The sequence below is a fragment of the Cervus elaphus genome, chromosome 4, assembly GCF_910594005.1.
Source record: "Cervus elaphus chromosome 4, mCerEla1.1, whole genome shotgun sequence".
NCBI classification, from domain to species: Eukaryota; Metazoa; Chordata; class Mammalia; order Artiodactyla; family Cervidae; genus Cervus; species Cervus elaphus.
In genome coordinates, this window is record NC_057818.1 from 61,905,091 (window position 1) to 61,932,066 (window position 26,976).

The window sequence follows — 26,976 nt, forward strand, 5'->3', positions numbered from 1 at the left end:
TGGGATCTATTTCAAACTCTAACTACAACTGGGCACTCCCTCCAAGAAATGCCACACACAGTCACACATCCCGTTTGGCCAATCATTTTAGGGATCAATGTTGCTCAGCTTCTGGACCTGAGGGAAGCATCATCAGATCAGTTCATAGCTCACTAGTTACCAGATCACATAAGAGAGGAAAATGGAAAGCACACTAACTGCTTAAATTAGGTCTTGACTGTTAATATAAAAAATCACTGACATCCTTATTAAGTACTCATCATAATAGTCTATAACTATTTACCAGTTACCAAAACAATGTTGTGAAGATATAATGTTAAAAGGAAACAGCAAATGGGACTCAATTAAACCTGAAAGAAACCTTAAGTGAATCAGCTTGTTAAATTTTTTTCATTGAATGATAATGGTGCAAAGTATAAAAAAAAAAGTTGAGAATACAGCATATTTAGAAAAGAATGAATGAATTAATTCATGAATTAATTACAGGAATTAATTACAGGAGGCCATCAATTCCAATTTCAGAAGTGAATAATTGTTTACAAGAAACTTGCTATTGAATGAACGAATCTTTATCCCAAGCTGCAAAAAAAAAAAAAAAAAAAAAAAAATGAAATGTAAAGAGAGAAAGGAAAAAGAAAAACTATCACAAAGAACATGCTTAATGTTCCTTCAAAGGCACCATGTAGTAAGAGTCAGTCACTTCCAGCCCCACTTCTCTCCATAACTTCTACTCCACACCAGGAAAAGGGAAGGGGCTGATCCACCTCTGAGGGTCAAGTCACTGCTGCAGCCCCCACAGCTACAGGCTCTGCACATGGATGTTATCTTTTCATACAAATAATTACAAAATGCAGAAGCCTTACAGACAGAAGTTTTGCAACTCCCACTCACATCTGTATAAACAAGTTTAAAATTTATTAGATTCTAACGCCAAAAATCAATGTACTATGACTTAATAATCTTTATCCAACCAATTCAGCACTCTTCAGGATCTAGTCCCCTTCCCCACCTGCACACTACTTGTTTCCACTTCATTTAGTTTGTTTCCCTACTTCCTTCTCCATCTCCCCTTCTCTTCCCCTCTGCTCTCCTGCTGTGCCTGTCCTCCTCTACTTCATCCCTGACTCCCAACCAGCTTCTCTCTCCCATCTGTTCCCCGTCAAGATGCTTTCTCTCCAACCTTCCTGGTGATCCTCAATCTCCATATTTCAGCCTTTCTTCCTCCATCTCTGCCCTCCCTCCCAACTCTCTGGCACCCTCAAGTAGCTACGCTTCCTCTCAGTTTCCTTTCTCAGCTCCTCCAATCACTAGGAGTCCCCTTTCTCTCCCAGCAGGATATTGTCTGTAAGCCAACGCCCCAAGTCTTGTATAGCCTTTGCAGGCTGTCTGTGTGAACTGCCTCTCCACTGTCGCCCCCTTTAGGACCCCTGATTTACAGCCCCTCTCCCGTGAAGGCTATAGAAGAGGGCGGCAGAGGATGAGATGGTGAGATACCATCCCTGGACTCAACGGTCTTGAACTTCAAACTCTGGGAGACACAGGGGTCGCAAAGACTCGGACTTAAGAACACCTACTTATTTTGCTCACCTTTAACTCCGGAGATCCCGCTTTGCTCTAAACTTCTTTCCTTTCCCCACCCGCTACAGCATGCTTATTCTCTTTCATGAAGGTGCCTCTTCCAAGTTCCCCACCAATCCTCTTCATTGCCATCGCTTCTCCCTCATGCTTTTCTCTATTTTCTATTTCTCTCGGAGTCGCTGTCTCTGCTTTTCATGACCCCCCCCTCACCCACTATTTACAGGGATGGCGACTAAATAAGAAGCCCCGCTCCCGCAAGAGCCAAATTCCAGAGGGTGGAATTTGGGAGGAAAGAACCATGGGTGACACGTGGCTGGCTCAGGTCACCTGCCCCCGCACAGGGTCACTCTGAACGGAAGGTTTGCAGGACACAAGGATCGGCCTAAGGAGACGCGAGGACAGAGGGGCTGGGAGGGAGGGGGCCTCAGGGGCGGGGCGGGCTCTCGACGCGGCCTCTCCGCGAGCTGGGGCCGGGGCCGTAGGACGAAGCTGCGGAGCGACTAAACCAGCTCGCGGAACAAAGTTTTATGAGGTGCAGGAAGGGCAAAGGGTTCAGTGAGGTCAGTAAGTGGTTTATAAGCAGGAAAGAGGTGCCAAACGCAACGTCTCAGTGGACCAAAAGCAGGAACCGGCTTTAGAGCGACTTCAAAATGGAAGTCTCTTCATCGCTCACGGAGACGTCTCTGTTTGCTGGGGGTGGTGGGGTGGGCGTGGGGATATAGTCGTTAGAGTCAGTAGCGACTCTCAGACCCCGATACACAGAAAAGCAGACTGCGACGCGAAGGTCTGACTAGAAACACAAACTCACGTGGCGCTGAGACGCTCCGCTTCCCGTCCTGTGTGACGCAGAGCGCACGCGCAGGGAAAAGGCGGAGCGGTCTGAGGGCAGGGCCTGAGCAAAGCCAGAGCGTCAGGGGGCGGGCCGTGGAGAGAAGCCGGGCAAGCAAGCCGCCTTAGAAGGGTGAGGCGGGGCCTCGGCGCGCGCCAGGCGGGGCGGAACAATTCAACACTCAGTGCAGAAGGTGACTGCAACCAGGAAATTAAAATACGCCTGCACCTTGGAAGGAAAGTTATGATAAAACTGGACAGTGTATTAAGAAGCAAAGGCATCACTTTGACAACAAAGGTCCTTATGGTCAAAAATATGGTTTTTTCGGTAGTCAGGTGGGGATGTGACACAGTCCAGAAAGAAGGCTGAGATTCGAATTGATGCTTTTGGACTCTTGACAGTCCCTTGGACAGCAAGATCAAACCAGTCAATACTAAAGGAAATCAACCCTGACTATTCATTGGAAGGTCTGATTCTGAAGCTGAAGCCCCAATACTTTGGCCACCTGATGCAAATAATGAACCCATTGGAAAACACCCTGGTGCTTGTAAAGATTGAGCGCAGGAGAAGGGGGTGACAGGATGACATGGTTAGATAGCATCACCCACTCAATGGACATGAATTTAAGCAAACTCCAAGAAATAGTGAAGGAAGGGAAGCATGGCATGCTGCAGTTCATGGGATTGCAAAGAGTCAGACAGGAAACATGGACTCAACATTACAACCAAATAACTGACAGGGCAAAGAATGGGAAATTGTGTGTTTTTTTCCCAGGTACACAAGGGCCTGAGTGGGGGGTCTTATATCAGTGATAATGGAGAAGGCTGACTCTTGGCAGTATGCCTTTTTCTAGAAGTTAAGCGGGAGAATTCTTTAGTCATTTGCTACTTTCTACAATACAGGGTCTGAAGTAAGCTCAACTCTGTCACCATAAATCTTAAGACCAAGCAAAAATAAAAAAATGATGAATACATGTTATAGTTGAAAAATGGAACATTAGGAATATTAAACCAATAATAAATAAAAACAACAACAAACGCCCAAGAACCTTGGTGTATGCACCTTAGAATGTCAGTGAAGGGCCCTGCGTGTTCCTTTGGGGATGTATTGTGTCTGGTCCTGTCACATCGTAAAGACACCATTAGGTGTTGAAAGATGTTCCTCTGAATCTTGAAGTCAGTGGTCTGGGTTGATATTAAATTGAACAAGATCCCAGAGGTTATATTAATGGCAAAATCTTTACTCTCTGTGCACCAATGCCAAACCAAATTACTTGAAATACAGAGAGGTATGGAGGAGAAAGAATGGCTTATATATTTGCCAGGCTAGGAGGAAACAGATTAGGCCCCCTCTCTGGTGAGTAGGGGGAGGTTATATTGTCTGCTAAGGATCAAGGCAGTGGCAGTATTGTATTCTTCTTTACTCAATATTATAAAATTGCAAAAGGATGGGTTTGCTGACAAGATTAGGGTGTCTGTAGGGTCTTAGGTGATCTGGTGTCCTAATCAGTGCAGTGGCAAAGAATCCACCTGCCAGTGCAGGAGACTTGGGTTGAATCCCTGGCTGGGAAGATCCCCTGGAGTAGGAATGGCAACCCACTCCTGTGTTCTTATCTGGAAAACCCCATGGACAGAGGAGGCTGGCGGGCTACGGTCCATGGGATCTCAAAGAGTTAGACAAAAGTAGACAGGATTGACCCGGTGTGAGCATCCTTCTTTGATTAGCAACTATTCTGCCCTTTGGAACTCACATAAGGTCATGCAGGCTAGTCTTGCCTATAGGAAATGGGTCGCAACATCAATACTAAGAAAATATTTTCCATTTTGCCATTTCTCTGGTGATGATGATGAAAAAAAATTTTTGCACAGCATCGTGGATTTTATGTTCATGATTACAGACAGTAGTGAAGTATCATACTGATGTAACTAAATTATGCACTTATCTCCTCTTTGACCAGCTGAGCCCTGCTGAAGAAATGATCTGGTGAGAATATGGTGTCCTTTTTTTTTTTTTTTTAAATGTATTTATTTCACCGTCTCAGGTCTTGGTTGTGGCACCTGGGCTCTTTCGTTGTGGCGCACAGGCCCTCCAGTTGTGCCTGTAGTTTAGTTGCCCCACGGCCTGTGGGATGTTAGTTCCCTGCCCAGGGATAGATCCCACAATGCCAGCATTGGAAAGTGGATTCTTAACCACTGGACCACCAGGAAGTCCCGAATATGGTTTTCTTGATTAATAAAGTGAAAAAAGAGTCAATTACTTTCCGTAACCTGAGAAAGCAAGCTGTGTGTGAATTGTCCTTCATGTTGGGCATGCAGACAGTGTACACAGATGTGGATAAACTAGGTATTACCTTAATATTGTTTGGCCCAGACACCTGGGGGACAGTCTTAAGGAAATTCCAAGAGTAGATCTACAGAGGATTTAGCACATCTGAACTAGTAAACACAAACTGAAGTGATTTATCCAAGAAATACTGAACACTGTTGGGAAAATAAAATTAAAGATAAAAATGAATGGGCCTGGAGATTATCATACTAGGTGAATAAGTCAGATAAAGACAGATTAAATGTCACTTACATGTGGAATCTAAAACAAATGATACCAATGAACCCATTTATAAAACAGAAACATCCTACTGTATAGCACAGGGAACTCTGCTCAATATCATGTGACAGCCTGGATGGGACAGAAGTTTGAGGGGATATAGACATATAATTGGCTGAGTCCCTCAACATTGCCACTTATCCTGACCCCTTAAAAGACCTGAATCAAAAAGAAAAAAAAAGAAAAAAAAAAAAGACCTGAATCCACTTGGGACACAGCAGTACTCTACACTCATCCCCATGCCACCCCCAAGTACAAAGCGCCTCTTCCCCTGCCATATCTTCACTGTTTTTTCCTTTTAACACTTTATTGGAGTATAGTTCATTCACAACATGGTGTTAGTTTCAGGCGTATAGCAAATTGAATCAGTTATACATACACATATATGCACTTTTTTAGATTCTTTTCCCATTATAGCTCATTACAGAGTAGAATTCAGTAGAATTCTGTGCTTTATGTTAGGTCCTTATTAGTTATCTACTTTATATATACCAGTAGGTATATGTTAATCTTTATCTCCCAGTATCTCTCTCCACTTCTCAGCCCCTGATAACCATCTATTCCTGTTTGAAGAGAAGTTCATTTTTACCCTTTGTTTAGATTCCACAGATACAGTGATACCATATGTATTTGTCTTTCTCTTTTGTCTCTTCTTGATAGAAAAGCTGAAGTCTTCCAGACCTCCCTGACACAAGAGAAAGACTCAAGCATCCAAAGGTTAGGACACAAGAACCAGACTCACTGTCTGATGCACATTTCTAAGTTCTTTTTAAAATATTTATATTTATTTGACTACATTGGTTGTTACTATTGGCACGTGGGGTCTTTCACACCAGCTTAATTGTTCTGTGCCATGTGGAATCTCACTTTCCCAACCAGTGACAGAACACATGTCCTCTGCATTGGAAGGCAAATTCCTAACCACTGGATCACAAGGGAAGTTCCACATTTTTGAGTTTTACAGATATGGTAACTGCTACCAGAGGGAAAAATGCTGACTGCACCCATGCCATAAACTGCTTCATCTTGATTCAGTGCGAAGTCTATGCCTAGGGCAGTTTCAAGAACTGGCCTTAGGAGAACTGGATTAACAGTATTTATTGCTCATAATAATCTATATCTCTGGGGGCATCAAAATAACTGTAGCTTGTTCTGCCTGTGTATGTAAATAGGCACGTACAACTGGCTATACAGAGATGCTACACAATGGTCAGGATGTGGAAGCAAACTAGACGTCCATCAACAAATGAATAGATAAGGAAAACGTGTAAAGACAATGGACTATTAGTCATAAAAAGGAACGCGTTTGCATCAGCTGTAGTGAGGTGATGAATCTAGAGCCTGTTACAGAATGAAGTCAGAGAAATATTGTACATTAACACATATATATGGAATCTAGAAAAGTAGTACTGAGGAACCTACCTGTAAGGAGGAAATGGAGAGGTAGACAGAGAGAATGATCTTGTGGACAGAGTGGTGGAAGGAGAGGCTAGGACAATTGAGAAAGTAGCAGTGAGATATACACACCATCGTGTGTAAAATAGCTAGTTAATCGGAAGCTGCTATATAATACATGGAGCCCAGTCAGTCACTCCGTGATGACCTAAAAGGATAGAATGGGGGTGGGGGAGGGATGTCACAGAGGGAGGGGATACATATATATTTATGACTGACTCGAGATGATGTAAGGCAGAGACCACAAGATTGTAAAGCAATTATCCTCCAATAAAGACAAAAAAAAAAAGAGATGCTACAGACCCACATGAATATGTTCCACTATTAAGAATATGACCCTCTATGTCAAGAAGAAAAAGTTACAGAAGATGGTCCTTCACCTATAAGCCCATAGAAATGGAATGATGAAAAATAAATTTAAATAAATGGAATGATGTTCTGACAAATCGGAATTTGTAGGCAGCTTTTGGCCGGAAATAATTCTGTGCAGGAGGCACTCTGTTGTCTTATCACTAATGTTAAACCAGGCAGCCCTACGGTCTACTCATCCCAAGTCCTAGCACATCTTTCAAACACTTTAATCACAAAATATCTTGCCTAACTTGTCTGTTCTATCCATAGATCAAAGCAGTAGACATGAAGTTATTAACAGGTGATGATCACTTCCCTACTCCCCTAAGAAATCTTGTGAACAAACTATGTGACCAAGATATCCTCTAGAGCCTAGAATTCCCTGGAGGTCCCGTGGTTAGGACTCTGTACTTTCAAAAGGGTGGCCAGCATTCAATACAAGGTCAAGGAATTAAGATCCTAGTTATGTGGCATAGCGAAAAAAAAAAAAAAGTATACATATATATAAAAATTATGGTGGATATTTAACACAAATGGTTAACATATTTATAGACAGTCTCAAACTAATGTTTTAATGAAAAGAAGACAAAATCTAAAATTGAAAAGGGTTCACTCTTCTTAGTCATCCAAGACCCATGTTGGTATAACGACACTGAAGACTAAGTATTCATGGAGATAGAAGGGAGACAAGACGTACCACATCCCCCCATGTGGTACCTCTGGAAGACCTATTATGTGAGAATGGGAATATTCCAACTTTGCTCAATCACTGTTCTCCAGGTGCTGTGTCACTCACAAATAAGAACTATCCCACCTGAAAAACAGGATCATTATTTTGTGATGGGTATAGAACAGAACATTTCAGAACCTTGAATCTAAAATGTTGTGGCTTGAAAAAACTTAAGCTAACCCTGTGGGAATGAGTTGGATCTGTTTAGCCCAGTGAATCCAGCAAAGTCGCGGGATATAAGGTTAATACACAGAAATCACTTGCATTCATATATACGAACAATGAAAAAGCAGAAAGAGAAATTAAGGAATGAATCTCATTCACCATTGCAACAAAAAGAATGAAATAGCTAAGAATAAACCTACCCAAGGAGACAAAAGGCCTGTATACGGAAAATTATAAGACACTAATGAGAGAAATCAGAAGACATAAAGAGATGGAGAGATATTTCATGACCCTGGGCGGGAAGAATCAATATTGTGAATATGACTCTACTACCAAATGCAATCTATAGATTCACTGTGATCCCTATCAAATTACCAATGGCATTTCTACAGAACTAGAACAAAAAATTTCACAATTCATATGGAAACACAAAGGATTCCGAATAGCCAAAACAGTCTTGACAAAGAATGGAGCTGGAGGAATCAACCTTCCTGACTTCAGACTATACTACAAAGCTACAGGCATCAAGACAGTATGGTACTGGCACAAAAACAGAAACATAGACAAATGGAACAAGATAGAGAACCAAGAGATAAACCCACATACCTATGGGTACCTTATTTTTGACAAAGGAGGCAAGAGTATACAATGGGACAAAGATAGCCTCTTCAATAAGTGGTGCTGGGAAAATTGGACAGCTATGTGCAAAAGAATGAAATTAGAACACTTCCTAACACCATACAGAAAGACAAACTCAAAATTAAAGACGTAAATGTAAGACCAGACAAGGTGAAAAGACAACCATCAGAATGGGAGAAAATAATAGCAAAGGAAACAACTGACAAAGAATTAGTTTACAAAATATACAAGTAGCTCATACAACGCAACGAGTGCTTCCCTTGTGGCTCAGCTGGTAAAGAATCCGCCTGCAATGCTATAAGATCTAGGTTCAATCTCTGAGTTGGGAAGATCCCCTGGAGAAGGGAAAGGCTACCCACTCCAGTATTCTGGCCTGGAGTATTCCATGGACTGTATAGTCCATGGGGTCACAAAGAGTCAGATGCAAATAAGTGACTTTCACTTTCTTTCACAACTCAATACCACAAAAACAAACAAGTCAATCAAAAAGTGGGAAAAAGACCTAAAAAGACATTTCTCCAAAGACACACAGGTGGCTAACAAGAACATGAAAAGATGTTCAACATCACTATTAGTTCAGTTCAGTCGCTCAGTCGTGTCCAACTCTTTGTGACCCCACAAATTGCAGCACACCAGGCCTCCCTGTCCATCACCAACTCCCAAAGTTTACTCAAACTCATGCCCATCAAGTCGGTGATGCCATCCCGCCATCTCATCCTCTGTCGTCTCCTTCTCCTCCTGCCCCCAATCCCTCCCAGCATCAGAGTCTTTTCGCACGAGGTAGCCAAAGTATTGGAGGTTCAGCTTCAGCATCAGTCCTTCCAATGAACACCCAGGACTGATCTCCTTTAGGATGGACTGGTTGGATCTCCTTGCAGTCCAAGGGACTCTCAAGAGTCTTCTCCAACACCACAGTTCAAAAGCATCAATTCTTCGGCACTCAGCTTTCTTCACAGTCCAACTCTCACATCCATACATGACCACTGGAAAAACCATAGCCTTGACCAGACGGACCTTTGTTGGCAAAGTAATGTCTCTGCTTTTTAACATGCTATCAAGGTTGGTCATAACTTTCCTTCCAAGGAGTAAGCGTCTTTTAATTTCATGGCTGCAGTCACCATCTGCAGTGATTTTGGAGCCCAAAAAAATAAAGTCTGACACTGTTTCCACTGTCTCCCCATCTATTTCCCATGAGGTGCTGGGACCAAATGCCATGATCTTAGTTTTCTGAATGTTGAGCTTTAAGCCAACTTTTTCACTCTCCTCTTTCACTTTCATCAAGAGGCTTTTCAGTCCCTCTTCACTTTCTGCCATAAGGGTGGTGTCATCTGCATATCTGAGGTTATTGATATTTCTCCCAGCAATCTTGATTCCAGCTTGTGCTTCTTCCAGCCCAGCGTTTCTCATGATGTACTCTGCATAGAAGTTAAATAAGCAGGGTGACAATATACAGCCTTGACATACTCCTTTTCCTATTTGGAACCAGTCTGTTGTTCCACGTCCAGTTCTAACTGTTCCTTCCTGACCTGCATACAGGTTTCTCAAGAGGCAGGTCAGGTGGTCTGGTATTCCCATCTCCTTCAGAATTTTCCACAGTTTATTGTCATCCACACAGTCAAAGACTTTGGCATAGTCAATAAAGCAGAAACAGATGTTTTTCTGGAACTCTCTTGCTTTTTCGATGATCCAGCGGATATTGGCAATTTGATCTCTGGTTCCTCTGCCTTTTCTAAAACCAGCTTGAAAATCTGGAAGTTCACGGTTCACCTATTGCTGAAGCCTGGCTTGGAGAATTTTGAGCATTCCTTTACTAGCGTGTGAGATGAGTACAATTGTGCGGTAGTTTGAGCATTCTTTGGCATTGCCTTTCTTAGGGACTGGAATGAAAACGGACCTTTTCCAGTCCTGTGGCCACTGCTGAGTTTTCCAAATTTGCTGGCATATGGAGTGTAGCACTTTCACAGCATCATCTTTCAGGATTTGAACTAGCTCAACTGGAATTCCATCACATCCACTAGCTTTGTTCGTAGTGATGCTTTCTAAGGCCCACTTGACTTCACATTCCAGGATGTCTGGCTCTAGGTGAGTGATCACAACATCGTGATTATCTGGGTCATGAAGATCTTTTTTGTACAGTTCTTCTGTGTATTCTTGCCACCTCTTCTTCATATCTTCTGCTTCTGTTAGGTCCATACCATTTCTGTCCTTTATCAAACCCATCTTTGCCTGAAATGTTCCCTTGATATCTCTTGAATTTAACTCAGATGAACTTTATATCTACTACTATGGGCAGGAATCCCTTAGAAGAAATGGAGTAGCCATCATAGTCAACAAGAGTCCAAAATGCAGTACTTGGATGCAATCTCAAAAATGACAGAATGATCTCTGTTCATTTCCAAGGCAAACCATTCAATATGACGGTAATCCAAGCCTATGCCCCAACTAGTAACACTGAAGAACCTGAAGTTGAACGGTTCTATGAAGACCTACAAGACCTTTTAGAACTAACACCCAAAAAAGATCTCCTTTTCATTAAAGGGGACTAGAATGCAAAAGTAGGAACTCAAGAAACACCTGGAGTGACAGGCAAATTTGGCTTTGGAGTACGGCATGAAGCAGGGCAAAGGATAATCGAATTTTGCCAAGAGAATGCACTGATCATAGCAAACACCCTCTTCCAACAACACAAGAAGAGACTCTACACATGGACATCACCAGATGGTCAACCCAAAATCAGACTGATTATATTCTTTGCAGCCAAAGATGGAGAAGCTCTATACAGTCAGCAAAAACAAGACCAGGAGCTAACTGTGGCTCATGAACTCCTTATTGCCAAATTCAGACTTAAACTGAAGAAAGTAGGGGAAACCACTAGACCATTCAGCTATGACCTAAATCAAATCCCTTATGACTATACAGTGGAAGTGAGAAATAGATTTAAGGGACTAGATCTGATAGACAGAGAGCCTGATGAACTATGGACGGAGGTTTGTCACATTGTACAGAAGACGGGGATCAAGACCATCCCCATGGAAAAGAAATGCAAAAAGGCAAAATGGTTGTCTGAGGAGGACTTACAAATAGCTGTGAAAAGAAGAGAAGCGAAAAGCAAAGGAGAAAAGGAAAGATACTCCCACTTGAATGCAGAGTTCCAAAGAATAGCCAGGAGAGATAAGAAAGCCTTCCTCAGCGATCAATGCAAAGAAATAGAGGAAAACAACAGAATGGGAAAGACTAGAGATCACTCATTATTAGAGAAATGCAAATCAAAACTACAATAAGATACCACCTCACACTAGTCAGAATGGCCATCATCAAAAAGTCTATGAACAATAAATGCTGGAGAGGGTGTGGAGAAAAGAGAACACTCTTGCACTGTTGGTGGGAATGTAAACTGATACAACCATTATGGAAAATGGTATGAAGACTCCTTAAGAAACTAGGAATAAAACACCAGATGACCCAGCAATCCCACTCCTAGGGATATACCCTGAGGAAACCAAAATTAGAGACACACGTACCCCAATGTTCATTGCAGTACTATTTACAATAGCTAGAACATCAAAGCAACCTAGATGTCCATTGACAGATGGCTAAAGAAGCTGTGGTACATATATACAATGGAATACTACTCAGCCATAAAAAGGAATGTATTTGAGTCAGTTCTAATGAGGTGGAGGAACCTAGAGCCTATTCTACAGAGTGAAGTAAGTCAGAAAGAGAAATACAAATATCGTACACTGACGCATATATATGGGAATCTAAGAAGATGGTACTGATGAATTTATTTTCAGGGCAGCAATGTAGGAACAGATCTATGGACATGGGGGAAAGAAGGCAGGTTAAAGTGAGTTATATGGAAAGAGTAGCATGAAAATTTAGAGTATCATATATAAAATAGATAGCCAGCGGGAATTTGTTATGATTCAGGGAACTCAAACAGGGGCTTTGTGACAGGCTGAACGGTGGGATGGTGAGGGAGATGGGAGGGATGTTCAGGAGGGACGGGCATGGCTGTATTCTTGTTGATGTATGTTAGAAAACCACAAAATTCGGTAAAGCAATTATCCTTCAATTTAAAAATTCTTTAAAAAATAAAATGTTCTAACCAAAAAGAAAAAAGAAATCTGTGGTCATAAGCATGTTTATTTCACCGTGTGACCTACGGTGCCTATTGTTTACCTCAATCACCTCTATTCCTAAAGGGCATTCATTCACTGTCTAAGTGGGGAATGATTCCAATCTTTAAATATGTAGCAAGAAACAAAATGAATACCCTGACTTCACGTAGCTTATATAAGGTAATTTCACCAAGATCATGATGAAGGTAAGTACAATGAAATTGTATATGAACAATGATAGTGACAGGAAGTCCTGGTTTAAAAACAGATTCAGGAAATACCTAGATGATAAGAAGATATTTGAACAAAACCAATAATTAACTGAGAATGTGTTATGCAAATACACATGGGGACCATTAGCCAAAGGAAGTAATTTAACCATGTCCTCTAGAATTGGGAATGGGCAAGAAAATGAATTGTGAACAGGAGAACCCAGCAGGAGCACAATGCATTCGCTGGATACACTGGACATTTCTGGGCTCCAAAAAACAAGAGAATAAATCTGTGTTGGTTTAAGGTACTTAAATTTGTGGCAGTTTGTAATAGGAGACACAGAAACGTTAATATGGTGTATGTAGAAAAGCAAGGGTCTATAAAAATATCTAGAAAAAGTATAATTTGCAAGGATAGGAACCACACGAAAAAACTGAATGCAATTCTTTCATAACTGCCATTTACAAACTGGAATTGAAATTTTAGAACATACATATTTGTATGCAAAAAGTAAAAGAAAAACTTAATCTAGCCAAACACGGGCTTTTATGCTGAAAAATAGCATGGTAGTAAAAGTTAAAAATAACCTTTTATTTAGGGCATTTTTGAGAAACAAACCATAGTCGTTGAATTGCAAGGCAAATATACCATATTCATTGATTGGGAGGAACAAGAAATATCACCTCACCTCAATGGAACATTTGTTTTAATCCACTTCTAGTCAACACATTTATACACTCAAATAAAATTATTCTAATCATAAGAAAGGGAAAAATAATGAGAGCTAAAATATCTGAGAGCAATGAAGTGGTTGGGATCACTCCACATGATATCAAGATTTCAAAGATTTCAGTTGGTGGAGGATACTGTCCAACACCCCTTGTGGCCTATGAATGAAAGTGCACCCTGAACATAATGAGTATGATGAGCCATGACCTAGTTTTACATTATTCTGTTTCTACCTGACCCTAATTCACAGACTATTCAATTTGACAATTTCAGCTGGATGTGAAGAAAGGGTACCTAATGAAGTTGGTCCTTCATCTTACTCTTTTCCAGGGAATATTGTGAAAGGCCTATAAAAGTGTAAGATCAACAGACTTCATGTTGAAAGACATGAAAGGTAACGTACTCAAAATCACTGACTATTCATACAATGAAGATACCCGGCCATTTCAACATATCTCCTTCAACTTCTCATATAAACATAATGTCATAAGTGTTTGGGCTTCTCACGTGGCTCAGTGGTTAGAACCAGCCTGCCAAACAGGACATATGGGAGACACAGTTTCCATCCCTGGGTTGGGAAGATCCCCTGGAGAAGGAAACGCTACCCTCTCCAGTATTCTTGCCTGGAAAATCCCATGGACAGAGGGACTGGTGGGGTACAGTCCATGTGATCACAGAGTCTGAGATGACTGGGAGATTAACCCACCACAAGTTTGATTTTTTATTTTGTCATGCTGGGTCTTCGTTGTGGTGCAGGCTTTTTCTCTAGTTACAGTACACAAGGGCTACTCTCAATTTGCAGTGTATGGACTTTTCATTGCTGTGGGTTCTCCTGTTGGATAGCACTGGCTCTAGGCTTCAGTAGTTGCAGCTCCCAGGCTCTAGAACATAGGACAACAGTTATGGACCATGGGTTTCATTGCTCCATGGCATGTAGGATCTTCCTGGATCAGTGATGGAGTCCGTGACTCCAACATTTAATAAGAGGATTCTTTACCTGAAGCCACCACTGAAGCCCCCATATTATAAGTTTTAACATAACATGGTGTGACCTGTAATGACTCTACAGCTTTTACTATCTTAGAGAACCAAAGACTCATTCATTTACAGTTATCTATTCCCTGCTGTGGGCTCTCTTTTAAGTAATGCTCACAAAATTCACCAAATCCATAACATTTGAAGAGTTCTTTGGTGACATCTGAGGACACAATGTTTCTCAACAATGTTTTTACATGGACAGTATACATGTATGGGAATCAAGACAGCCAGGAGAAATATCAACAACCTCAGATATGCAGATGATACCACTCAAATGGCAGACAGTGAAGAGGCACTAAAAGGCCTCTTGATGAAGGTTCAAGAGGAGAGTGAAAAAGCTGGCTTAAAACTCAACAATAAAAAAAAAAAGATTATGGCATCCGGTCTCATCACTTCATGGGAAACAGATGGGGAAAAAGCAGAAACAGTGTCAAATTTCATTTTCTTGGGCTCCAAAACCACTGTGGACTGTGACTGCACTCATAAAATTAAAACACACTTGCTCCTTGGAAGAACATTTCTCTCTGTGATGAATACGCTTATGAACTGAAAGGGCGGATGTTTGCCGAAACATCTTGCCACACTCTTTACATTTGTAAGGTTTCTCTCCAGTATGAACTGTATCATGATGTGTAAGGTAGCTCTTGTTGCTAAAGACCTTCCCACACTCATTACATTTGTAAGGTTTCTCTCCAGCATGATTTCTATTATGAAGTATAAGGTATTTCTTGCTGCTGAAGACCTTCCCACACTCATTACATTTGTAAGGTTTCTCTCCAGTATGAGTCCTCAGATGGCTTGTAAGGCTGTTCTTATGCCGATAAAGCTTGCCACACTCATTACATTTGTAAGGTTTCTCTCCAGTATGAATAATCAGATGGCTTGCAAGGCTGTACTTATACCGAAAAAGCTTGCCACAATCATTATATTGGTAAGGTTTCTCTCCAGTATGAATTCTATTATGAATTGGAAGGTAATTCTTTCTACTGAAAACCTTGCCACACTCATCACATTTGTAAGGTTTCTCCCCAGAATGACTTCTTTGATGATCAACTGCAAGACTTTCTTTTTGACTAAAGTCCTTGCCACACTCATTATATTTGTAAGGTCTCTCTCTAGCATGAATATGCTAATGAAATGAAAAGGTGGCCCTATGCCAAAAGACCTTGCCACATTCATTATATTTATAAAGTTTCCTTCCAGTATGAATTCTATTATGAATTTTAAGGTTTATCTTTCTACTGAGGAGCTTCCCATATTCATTACATTTGTAAGGTTTCTCTCCTACATGAATTATTTGACGATGACGTGTAAGGTTTCCTTTTTGAGTAAAGACCTTGCCCAACTCATTACATTTGCAAGGTTTCTCTCCAGTGTGAATTCTCTGAGAACATTCACGGATTCTTTGACTAAAGTCCTTGCCACGTTCTTTAAATTTGTCAGGTTTTTCTTCATTGTGGATTCTGTTATGAATTATCAGTAGTGAATTCTTACTGAAGACCACTTGTCTTTTATCAGCTTCTGCTTTTAGTTGTAATTTCTTGATCACATGTTCACGAGACATAGTTAAAACATAGAAAACCACAATTATCCTGTGTATTAAAATTCATAAATAAATGTCTCACATTAAATACATGCTACTACACTAAAAAACCACTTATACCAAACAAAGCAAAGCAAACACCTAGAATCACCTATGATGAGCTTATAAAACACAAAGGAATAGGATTAGTTTCTAAGAAAAAAACTGATCAGAGATAATTCTAATATTTCTAAGAGCACTGCCGTTTTAAATAAGTGGTGACAAAAACACTCAACCTAAACAAACTCCTTTTGGGAATCAAAGAAATTGTATATTTCCCCTATGCCCACAATCTATGGATCAAGTAATGAAACACTGCTGCTTCAATACCAAGGAGAAAAAAATCATAATTTACATATATTCTGCATGTGCCTGTGTGCTGTTATATCCAACTCTTTGTGATCCCATGGACTGTGGCCCGCCAGCCTCCCCAGGGAATCTTCCAGAAAAGAACACTGGATTGGGTTGCCAATTCCTACTCCAGGAGGTCTTTCTGATCCAGGGCTTGAACCTGCATCTCCTGAATCCTCTACACTGGCAGGCAGGGTCTTTACACCTGGTGCAACTATTAGAGGTCCCATATTCTGCATTCATACTATAAATAAGCAATGATAAAGAATGATAAAAATGATAAAGAATACACAATATATTGTAAAACTAACCAAGTCAAAATTAGCTTATCTAATTAATAACCTATATAAGTGGAAGTTACCAATTAGACAAAAACAGTATAAAGAAAGTGAAGAATTTCCTTCTGGTTCATGACGGCAGAGTAGAAGGATGTATGCTCCTCTCCTCCTCTGAGTGCACCAAAATCACAACTAGCTGTTGAACAACAGGAGGACAATGGAATCCATGGAAAAAAGATGCCCCATGTCCAAAGACAAAGAAGACGCTGAGGCAAGACAGTAGGAGGCATGTAATCACAATAAAATCAAATCCCCTACCCACTGGTGAGTGACCCACAAACTGGAGGACAACAAACAATACCAAAGAAGCTATACCACTGTTGTCAAGGTTCTGAACCCCACATCAGGCTTCACAACCTGGAATCTGATAAAGGCACTGAGAATCCCCAGTGAATCTGACCTTGAAGTCCAATGGTATCTGATTACAGGACTTCCACAGGACTTGGGCAGACTCCATTCTTGGAGGGCACAAACAAAATCTTGCACACACCAAGACCCAGAGGAAAGGAGAAGAAAGAAAGAACCTGAGAAAATATTTGAAGAGATGACAGTCAAACACTTTGCTAAAATGGGAAAGGAAATACTCAACCAAGTCCAGGAAGCACAGGGAGTCCCTGGCAGGATGAACCCAAGGAAAAACACATGGCAATCAAACTGACAAAAACTAAAGACAAGATGAAATATTAAAAGCAACAAGGGGAAAAAAAAAATCACACAACATATAAATGAACTCCCATTAGGTTATATTTAAAGTGATGAAAGGGAAGAACCTACAACCAAGAATACTCTACCCAGCAAGACTCTCACTCACACTTAACAAATAATTCAAAAGCTGTCCAGACAAGCAAAACTTAAAGAGAATTCAGCACCACCAAGCCAGTTTTAGAACTAATGCTCAAGGAAGTTCTCGAGGCAGGAAAACACAAGAGAAAGAAAAGAGCTACAGAAAATAAATCCACAACAATTAAGAAAATGGTAATTGGAGCACACAAATGGATGATTACCTTAAATATAAATGGATTAAATGCACCAACCAAAAGGCATAGACTAACTGGGCAAATGAACACATGTGAATGTATGCAATTTCAATTACCGCAATAACCTGCCTGACCCCACAAATTGAATGCCATTATTTTATATTGTTAGCTTAATCTCGTTCCCATTATGGCTTTCAATTGTAATGATCTCTAATCTTTTGTCTGGATATTAATCATGAAAACTGACAAACATCTTTACTATTGTGACTATATTGTGACTATGTAATATCACATATTACACATATGTAACTATTATGACTATGTAACTATACCATGATTGGTCAACAGAGAAACAGTAGAATTCTATATCACCAAAACTACCATTTAATAGAAAAAGCTTTAATCATGTTTTAAAATCCAGATGCATATCAGAATTATCTTAGAATTTTTTGAAAAATACAACTGCACAGGTATTGCTTTTATCCTACAAAGCTCCAGATATGTTTCCAATGAGCAGCCATAAACAACTGGAGTACATGATGATCTTTTACTTTTATCTAGTTTGTTACACTTTTTCTATTTCATATTCAGTGCTCCCATTTCATTTAGCTTGTGTTTTCCAATTTCCCCATCCTCTTTTTAATGTTCTTTCTCAAGCCTTTATCAAGTGTATATACAGAAGCTTTTGTATATGTATATACAAACAGTATGTATAATATATATATTTTAGAAAACTTATGAATTTTTTGTTAACTAAAAAATTTATGACATTTCACTTGTTTGATTTAGTATGAATAGAATGACAGATTCCTAATTAAAAAGTAGATATGCAAAAAGCAACAAAGATTTCCTGTATAGCACAGGACCTACAGTCAATATAATGGAAAATAATCTATTTGAAAAATAATATATATGTGTAACTGAGTCACCTTGTTGTGTACCTGAAACACTATAATTATACTTCAATAAAACATATATATTAAGAAAAAATAGAAAGTGAATTCAATAATAAAAAATCAAATTTAAATGTATATAAATGAAATATTCTGTAGTTATAGTAAAAATGAATAAATAGTACAATTTACTACCTATGCAGTGCCATTAAATATCCAGTTCACTGGCTCCAAGTCACACGAAAGAGAGAGCGGTATGTAACTTTATTAAAAGGGTCAGAAAGCACATTGTTGAGAATAAGTGTGATAGGAGAGCACTCAAAACACAATGCAAAGGATGTCATAATAAGTATTATAGGATATTAATGTGTCTAGGAACAAAGCTAGTGGAGGTGATGGAATTCCAGTTGAGCCATTTCAAATCCTGAAAGATGATGCTGTGAAAGTGCTGCACTCAACATGCCAGCAAATTTGGAAAACTCAGCAGTGGCCACAGGACTGGAAAAGGTCTGTTTTCATTCCAATCCCAAAGAATGCTCAAACTACCGCACAATTGCACTCATCTTACACGCTAGTAAAGGAATGCTCAAAATTCTCCAAGCCAGGCTTCAGCAATAGGTGAACCGTGAACTTCCAGATGTTCTAGCTGGTTTTAGAAAAGGCAGAGGAACCAGAGATCAAACTGCCAACATCCACTGGATCATCCAAAAAACAAGAGAGTTCCAGAAAAAAAATCTACTTCTGCTTTATTGACTATGCCAAAGTCTTTGACTGTGTGGATCACAATAAACTGTGGAAAATTCTGAAGGAGATGGGAATACCAGACCACCTGACCTGCCTCTTGAGAAACCTGTATGCAGGTCAGGAAGCAACAGAACTGGACATGGAACAACAGACTGGTTCCAAATAGGAAAAGGAGTATGTCAAGGCTGTATATTGTCACCCTGCTTATTTAACTTCTATGCAGAGTACATCATGAGAAACGCTGGGCTGGAAGAAGCACAAGCTGGAATCAAGATTGCTGGGAGAAATATCAATAACCTCAGATATGCAGATGACACCACCCTTATGGCAGAAAGTGAAGAGGGACTGAAAAGCCTCTTGATGAAAGTGAAAGAGGAGAGTGAAAAAGTTGGCTTAAAGCTCAACATTCAGAAAACTAAGATCATGGCATTTGGTCCCAGCACCTCATGGGAAATAGATGGGGAGACAGTGGAAACAGTGTCAGACTTTATTTTTTTGGGCTCCAAAATCACTGCAGATGGTGACTGCAGCCATGAAATTAAAAGACGCTTACTCCTTGGAAGGAAAGTTATGACCAACCTTGATAGCATGTTAAAAAGCAGAGATCATTACTTTGCCAACAAAGGTCCGTCTGGTCAAGGCTATGGTTTTTCCAGTGGTCATGTATGGATGTGAGAGTTGGACTGTGAAGAAAGCTGAGCACCAAAAAATGTTGTGGTGTTGGAGAAGACTCTTGAGAGTCCCTTGGACTGCAAGGAGATCCAACCAGTCCATCCTAAAGGAGATCAGTCCTGGGTGTTCATTGGAAGGACTGATGCTGAAGCTGAACCTCCAATACTTTGGCTACCTCATGCGAAGAGTTGACTCATTGGAAAAGATTCTGATGCTGGGAGGGATTGGGGGCAGGAGGAGAAGGGGACAACAGAGGATGAGATGGCGGGATGGCATCACCGACTCGATGGACATGAGTTTGAGTAAACTCCGGAGTTAGTGATGGACAGGAAGGACTGGTGTGCTGCGATTCATGGGGTCGCAAAGAGTGGGACATGACTCAGCAACTGAACTGAACTGAACTGAGGGACTGAGCTGAACTTAATGTGGCTTTTTATACAAAAGTAACTTTTGAGCCTTTAACATAAGACAAGCACTATTTTAAGCCATCTGCTGCTGCTGCTGCTAAGTCACTTCAGTCGTGTCCAACCCTGTGCGACCCCATAGACGGCAGCCCACCAGGCTCCCCTGTCCCTGGGATTCTCAAGGCAAGAACACTTGAGTGGGTTGCCATTTCCTTCTCCAATGTGTGAAAGTGAAAAGTGAAAGTGAAGTCACTCAGTCATGTCTGACTTGTAGCCACCCGATGGACTGCAGCCTACCAGGCTCCTCCGTCCATGGGATTTTCCAGACAGGAGTACTGGAGTGGGGTGCTATTGCCTTCTCCATTAAGCCATCTAACAATCTTTTAAAAGAATGTGATCCCTCACCATGGATCAAACCTGTGACCCCCTACACTGCAAGGTAGATTCTTAACCAGGGAAGGCTCTGAAATGAAAGAATTAAATTTTTTTTTCTCTTTTTTAAATTATGAAAGTATGATAACACATTTATAGGAGACTTGGAAAATACAGAACAAGGTTACATAGAGTGACACTATATATTACAATTGTTTTTCAAGTAGATAAATCAAGATTTTTAGTTGGAGTTACAGTATCAAACTCTCAAAAATTAACAGAATGAATAGACATAGTAGTAGAAGGACACAGTAGACATGAAGAGCACGAGAAAGCAATTCATCATAAGTAAGATTTATACAATTTTCACACAACAGTAGGATAAAAATTACTCAACTGCCATAGACTATAAACTAGTCCCAAAGACTAAAACGTTGATACAGTGCCATGTATTTTGGCATCTAGTATTACTGCTGGAAGTCTCGAAAATTTATTATCTTAGTGATTGAAATGAAAGATTTTACAAAGAAAAGATTGTGATATTGAAGGAAGAGAAGTTTACATCTATTACACGATTCACTATGTCATGTATCATACTGCATATTCCATAAGCTCCATTTCCACACACATGTTCGATAAAAACATACGCAATATTCAAGGTGAATGGGCAAGCATTTCCTTAGCAGAAATTAGAATGAAGAAACAAGAACAGTCCAACCAATGGAGGTGAGTTGATTCTGCGCACACATAGTGTACACCTGAGGAATCCACAGTACCATAGAGTAGGGAGACCAGGATTTCAGAATGAAATTCCTGGCTGGGCGAGCAGAATCGTCATGGAGAAGCGAGGCTGGCAGAAGGTGCTTGCTACAGTCGGAGACTTTAAGCCCTGGGGTACCACAATTAGTGAGCCCTCATTCCATAATGACAGAAGCCAGTGTGATGAGAAGCCCACACCCCACAACCAGATAAAGCCTGCAAGTAGCAACAAAGACCCAGCCTAGTTAAAAAATAAAATAAAAACATAATAAGGAAGATAAAAGAACTATAAATGACAGGTACTCATTAACCCGAGAGGAACACAAGTTTAAAACAATGAACGAGAAAGACTTTGGGGGAAAAAAAAAAAGAAGGACGTTGGGAAAAGTCTACAAACCAGTAGAGAAGCTGGAGGACCTATGTGGGAACCATATTTTACTGCTTTCTCAGAAATATCTCCCGGAATTTAATCTTACTCCTTCCCTCTTCCTTGCCTGCTCCCCTACTCCAGTCCTTCAATTAGACGTTCTGGTTGACAGGTCAGCATTAGCTAGGTGCAGTTCTGCATGCAAAACAAACCACCTTATCTTCAAAGACCTTTCTTTACAACTCTCCTGTGATTACCTCCAGACCTCCACAAGGAAGCTTCCTTAATCCCAGAGTTCTGGTCTCTGTCTGGCTTTACTGCTAGTAGTTAAAAGATAGTAAGATAAATTCCCAATAAATATGCACTCAGCATTTTCTCACGGAGCTGCTCTTCTGCAAGCTCTCCCTGCACTGTCTCTCACATTCCTGTGCGTGTGTGAGAATTATTCAGTGCGAAATTACCACAGACCTGAGACATTGCCTCTCCTGAAAATACTAAAACGAAGAGTGTAGGAAAGTTTATGACAATTTCCTGGCCTTTGACTCCCCAGCTCATTGAGATTGAGGAATAGAAGACTCCTAATTCCCATGTGTACCCTCCAAAGGAAATGCAAAACAAAATCACACTGAGATATTACCTCAGTCCTACTGAACAGCTGTCACCAGGATGAAGGGGATATATGTATACTTATGGCTGAAGCACACTGTTTATGGCAGAAACCAACACAACACTGTAAAGCAATCATTCTCCAATCAAAAAGCCAGAGATTCCTGGAATCAATCTTCTAAGGCACGTGCACCCACGCATACACACAAACACACACACAAAGACAAGAGATGACAACTGTTATCGTGAATGTGGAGGAAATGGAACTCTAATTATACTGAGGAATGCGAATTGGCATACAAACTTTGAGAAATAGTTTAAGGTTCCTAAAAATATATTTTTACGAACTTCCCTGGTTGTCCAGTGGTTAAGACTTGAGCTTCCAATGCATGCGGTATGGGTTAAATTCCTGGTCAGAGACTAAGATCTGGCACGCTATATAGCATAGCTAAATAAATACATCATATAATGCATCACTTCCATTATGAAATCATTATCTTAAAAAGATACCTGCACTCCCATGTTCATTACTGAACTATTTACAATAGCCAAGACATGAAAACAATCTAAGTGTCCAACAGACCACGGACAAAATCTGAAAAAGGACAAAATCTAGCAACTATACCAGCATAGTTGGATACTGCAAATATTTGCTCAGTACATTATTCAGAAATAAAGACCCTCACTTAAATAAAGACCTCAGTAAAACACAGTATTAAAAAGGAAAAAAAGTCAAACAGAAACAAAGTAGGTATCACAGTTTGTAGAATGAGGAGGTATTAGTCAAAAGAACGTATTTCTAGTTGTAACTGGAAGGTGTTATAGGAATCAAATTACAGTATGGTGAATATACTTATCAATACTCTGATATATAATTATAATAAGTGATCCTCACCCACAGAGACCAGGTTCCTAAGGGTGTCCCACATCACATCCCTGTACAGGGCCCTCTGAGTAGGGTCCAGGCATTCCTACTCCTCCTAAGTAAATTCAATGGCCACATCCTTGAATAACAACTGTTCCTATAAGGAAAAACATTTCAGAAAGGGGTAATGAGAAGAGTTCTTATCGTCAGAAAAAACTTAGTAGGAGGAGAGAGGGGTGAGAATCATTTCAGTTGAAGTATGTACTCTGACAGATCCACTTATATGTATCTGGAGCAAATTATGAGTACCTAATTTTAATTCCTCATGCTTTTTCATAAAATTATGATATCCTCCAGTTAAAGTGGATTTTTCATATTTGTGGGCAATTAAGAAATACACAGAAAAAAATTCAACAAAGGTTTATCTATGCAGAAGTGTTATCTATTATGTTTTACATAATAAGTGATATTCCTTATCTATATGACTTACAGTATAATTGGCATCTTAAGAGAGGACAAAATTGAGACATCTCTGGTGGTCAGGTGGTTAAGACTCCACATTTCACTGTGGGGGACACAGGTTCAATACTCCTTTGGGGAACTAAGATGCCACATGCTGCATGGCATGGCCAAAAATTTAAATAAAGAGTGAGAGATGACAAGGTACACAGTGGAATTTTTACAAAGTGTAAATATTAAATGACAAAGATGATAAGAATAGCAATGACTTAAGGTGTCCAAATACTTTCTAGATATTAAGCATTACTCTAAATGCTTCATATGTAAGATTTTTTGAATGTGGACCATTTTCAAAGTCTTTATTGAATTTATTGTTATATTACTTCCATTCTATGTTTTGTTTTTTTGTCAGCATGTACAGAGAAAAATGATTCCACAAGAAAACTACTACACCAAAAAACAATTTTAGGGACTTTCCTGCAATTCCAGTGGCCAAGACTCTGAGCTCCCAATGCAGGGAGCCCAGGTCCCATCCCTGGTCAGGGAACTACATTCCACATGCCAATTAAAAGAACCCACAAGCCACAATGAAGATGGATCTTGCAACTATGCGGCACAGCCGAATGCATAAATAAATACTTAAAAAAAAAGAAAATTTAGAAAAGATGTAGCATAAGAAAAGAAATCAACACTGAAAAATCAGTTGCAATTGTATACACAATGAACAATGTCAACCGGAAATTAAAGAACAATCCTATTTATTATAACATCAAGAGGTAGAATACTTATGAAATATTGGCAAAAATATTAGCAAAAAAGGTCAAAGACTTATACACTGAATACTGCCAAACATTGCTAAAAGAAGTCCACGGAAACACAAATAAAAGAAACCCTGTATTCAGGAACTGACAGGATTCTTAAAATGATCACAATACTCAAAATTTTCTATGTGTGTGTGTGCTCAGTCGCTTCAGTTATGTTCTACTCTTTGCGAGCCTATTGACTATAGCCTGCCAGGCTCCTCCTCTGTCCATGGGATTCTCTAGGCAAGAATACTGAAGTGGGTTGCCATGCTCTCTTCCAGGGATCTTCCCAATCCAGAGATCAAACCCACGTATCTTGTGTCTCTGCCTGCACTGGCAGGCAGGTTCTTTACCACTAGCACTACCTGGGAAGCCCTAAAGTTTTCTACAGACACAATGAAATCCCTATTAAAATTTCAATGGCAATGCTTGTAGTAATAGAACAAATCATGTGAAAATTCCTATAGAATCTCAAGAGACCCCTAAATAGCCGAAACAGTCTTCCAAAAGGAACTGGAGGCTAACACTTTTAGATGTGAAAAATGCTGAAATCATCTGGGATGTGGTACAGGCATAAACAAATATACAGAAGCCATGGAGCAAATCAGAAAGCACAGAAATAACCCTTAGAATATACAGAAAATGTAATGACAAGCATTGCCAAGATTACACTAAGAGGAATGGAGAGCCCCAATAACAACAAATGGTGCTGAAAAACTAGATACCTTAAGAGAATGGAATGAAGATGGAACTTTACCTGCATCAAAGGTAAAAACTTCTTTCTGTCAAACAGTAAAATCAACAAAATGAAAAGACAACCTCTGGATCATCAAAAAAGCAAGAGAGTTCCAGAAAAAAATCTACTTCTGCTTTATTGACTACACCAAAACCTGTGTATCACAACAAACTGTGCAAAATTCTTCACGAGATGGGAATACCAGACCACATGACCTGCCTCCTGAGAAATCTGTATGCACGAGTTAGAACCGGACATGGAACAACAGACTGGTTCCAAATTGGGAAAAGAGTATGACAAGGCTGCATATTGTCACCCTGCTTATTTAACTTATATGCAGAGTACATCATGTGAAATGTGGGGCTGAATGAAGCACAAGCTGGAATCAAGATTGCTGGGAGATGGAGAAGGAAATGGCAACCCACTCCAGTATTCTTGCCTGGAAAATCCCTTGGGAGAAGCCTGGTAGGCTACAGTCCATGGGGTCGCAAAAAGTCGGACACGACTGAGCGACTTTACTTCTATCCATGCTACTCAGTGGAGATGGGGATCAGAATCCTACCCAAGGTGGAAAACTGGTTCTTGATTCTATATGTTTGAAATGGAAGGGGCTGAAAAAAAAAAATCAACCATTTCTCTTAAACTTTGATGACAAAACCAATACCATTCTCAAAGAGTCAGAGCACCAGAAATTGCCCTTAGATTAATTATTCTCCCATTTCAGGCAGGAAGAATGTGCCTTCCACTATTAAATGTGGCAAAACACCCACAGCCATCTTATAGTGAGAGGTGCTGCAGGGAATGGCAGCAGTGGCAGGGGTAGCCGGTTCCAGCCAACGGCAGACTGACAGTATATCCTGTATCTTCAGAACAGAAACAACTGACACAAGAAAGTCTTGATTAGTCTAGAAATCATATACAAAGGTATAAAAAAAGAAAGGATGCAATTGTCTATAAAAGAAGGAAATACTATTACAACCAGTCATTAAGACAGGTGATTCAACATCAAGTGAGTTGAGACTCCTTGCCTTTCTGAGTCCACGGCTGGCTTACTGCGGAGATTGCTAATGAGGGTGGTGCTCTGGGGAGCTTTCTGACTTCCAGGACTAGATTTATAGGCATTAGAGCCCCTCCTATTTAGTTGTGAACAGAGGGCTGCTTAGGGATTCATGGGAAATAATAAAATCATGATGGTAATAAAAAAAGAAAAAAAACAAAAAAAAAAACAAAACAAAAAAAAAAAAAAAAAAAAAAGATTGCTGGGAGAAATATCAATAACCTCAGATATGCAGATGACACCACCCTTATGGCAGAAAGTGAAGAACTAAAGAGCCTCTTGATGAAAGTGAAAGAGGGGAGTGAAAAAGTTGGCTTAAAGCTCAACATTCAGAAAAGTAAGATCATGGCATCCAGTCCCATCACTTCATGGCAAATAGATGGAGAAACAATGGAAACAGAGACTTTATTTTGGGGGGCTCCAAGATCACTGCAGATGGTGATTGCAGCCATGAAATTAAAAGACACTTGCTCCTTGGGAAAAAAACGAACCTAGACAGCATATGAAAAAGCAAAGACATTACTTTGCCAACAAAGGTC

General features: G+C 40.1%; 2 protein-coding genes across 8 annotated transcripts in view; both read right to left on the reverse strand.

Moving 5' to 3' along the window:
* LOC122690008 (zinc finger protein 665-like) overlaps positions 1 to 26,976 on the reverse strand; it is a 43,717-nt gene that overhangs the window by 13,721 nt on the left and 3,020 nt on the right. The window contains exon 1 of one of the 7 annotated variants that reach the window (XM_043896971.1): positions 2,387 to 2,416. The exons of the other annotated variants lie outside the window; for them this stretch is intronic. The gene's annotated coding sequence lies outside the window, so the exon portion shown is untranslated. Of the gene's footprint in view, positions 1 to 2,386; positions 2,417 to 26,976 lie in introns of those variants that run through there. 7 annotated transcript variants of the gene reach the window in all.
* LOC122692847 (zinc finger protein 83-like) overlaps positions 14,515 to 26,976 on the reverse strand; it is a 29,166-nt gene continuing 16,704 nt past the window's right edge. Inside the window, 2 exon segments of the mRNA XM_043900659.1 lie at positions 14,515 to 14,612; positions 14,909 to 15,581. Of these exon segments, the coding sequence (XP_043756594.1) occupies positions 14,515 to 14,612; positions 14,909 to 15,581 (771 nt within the window).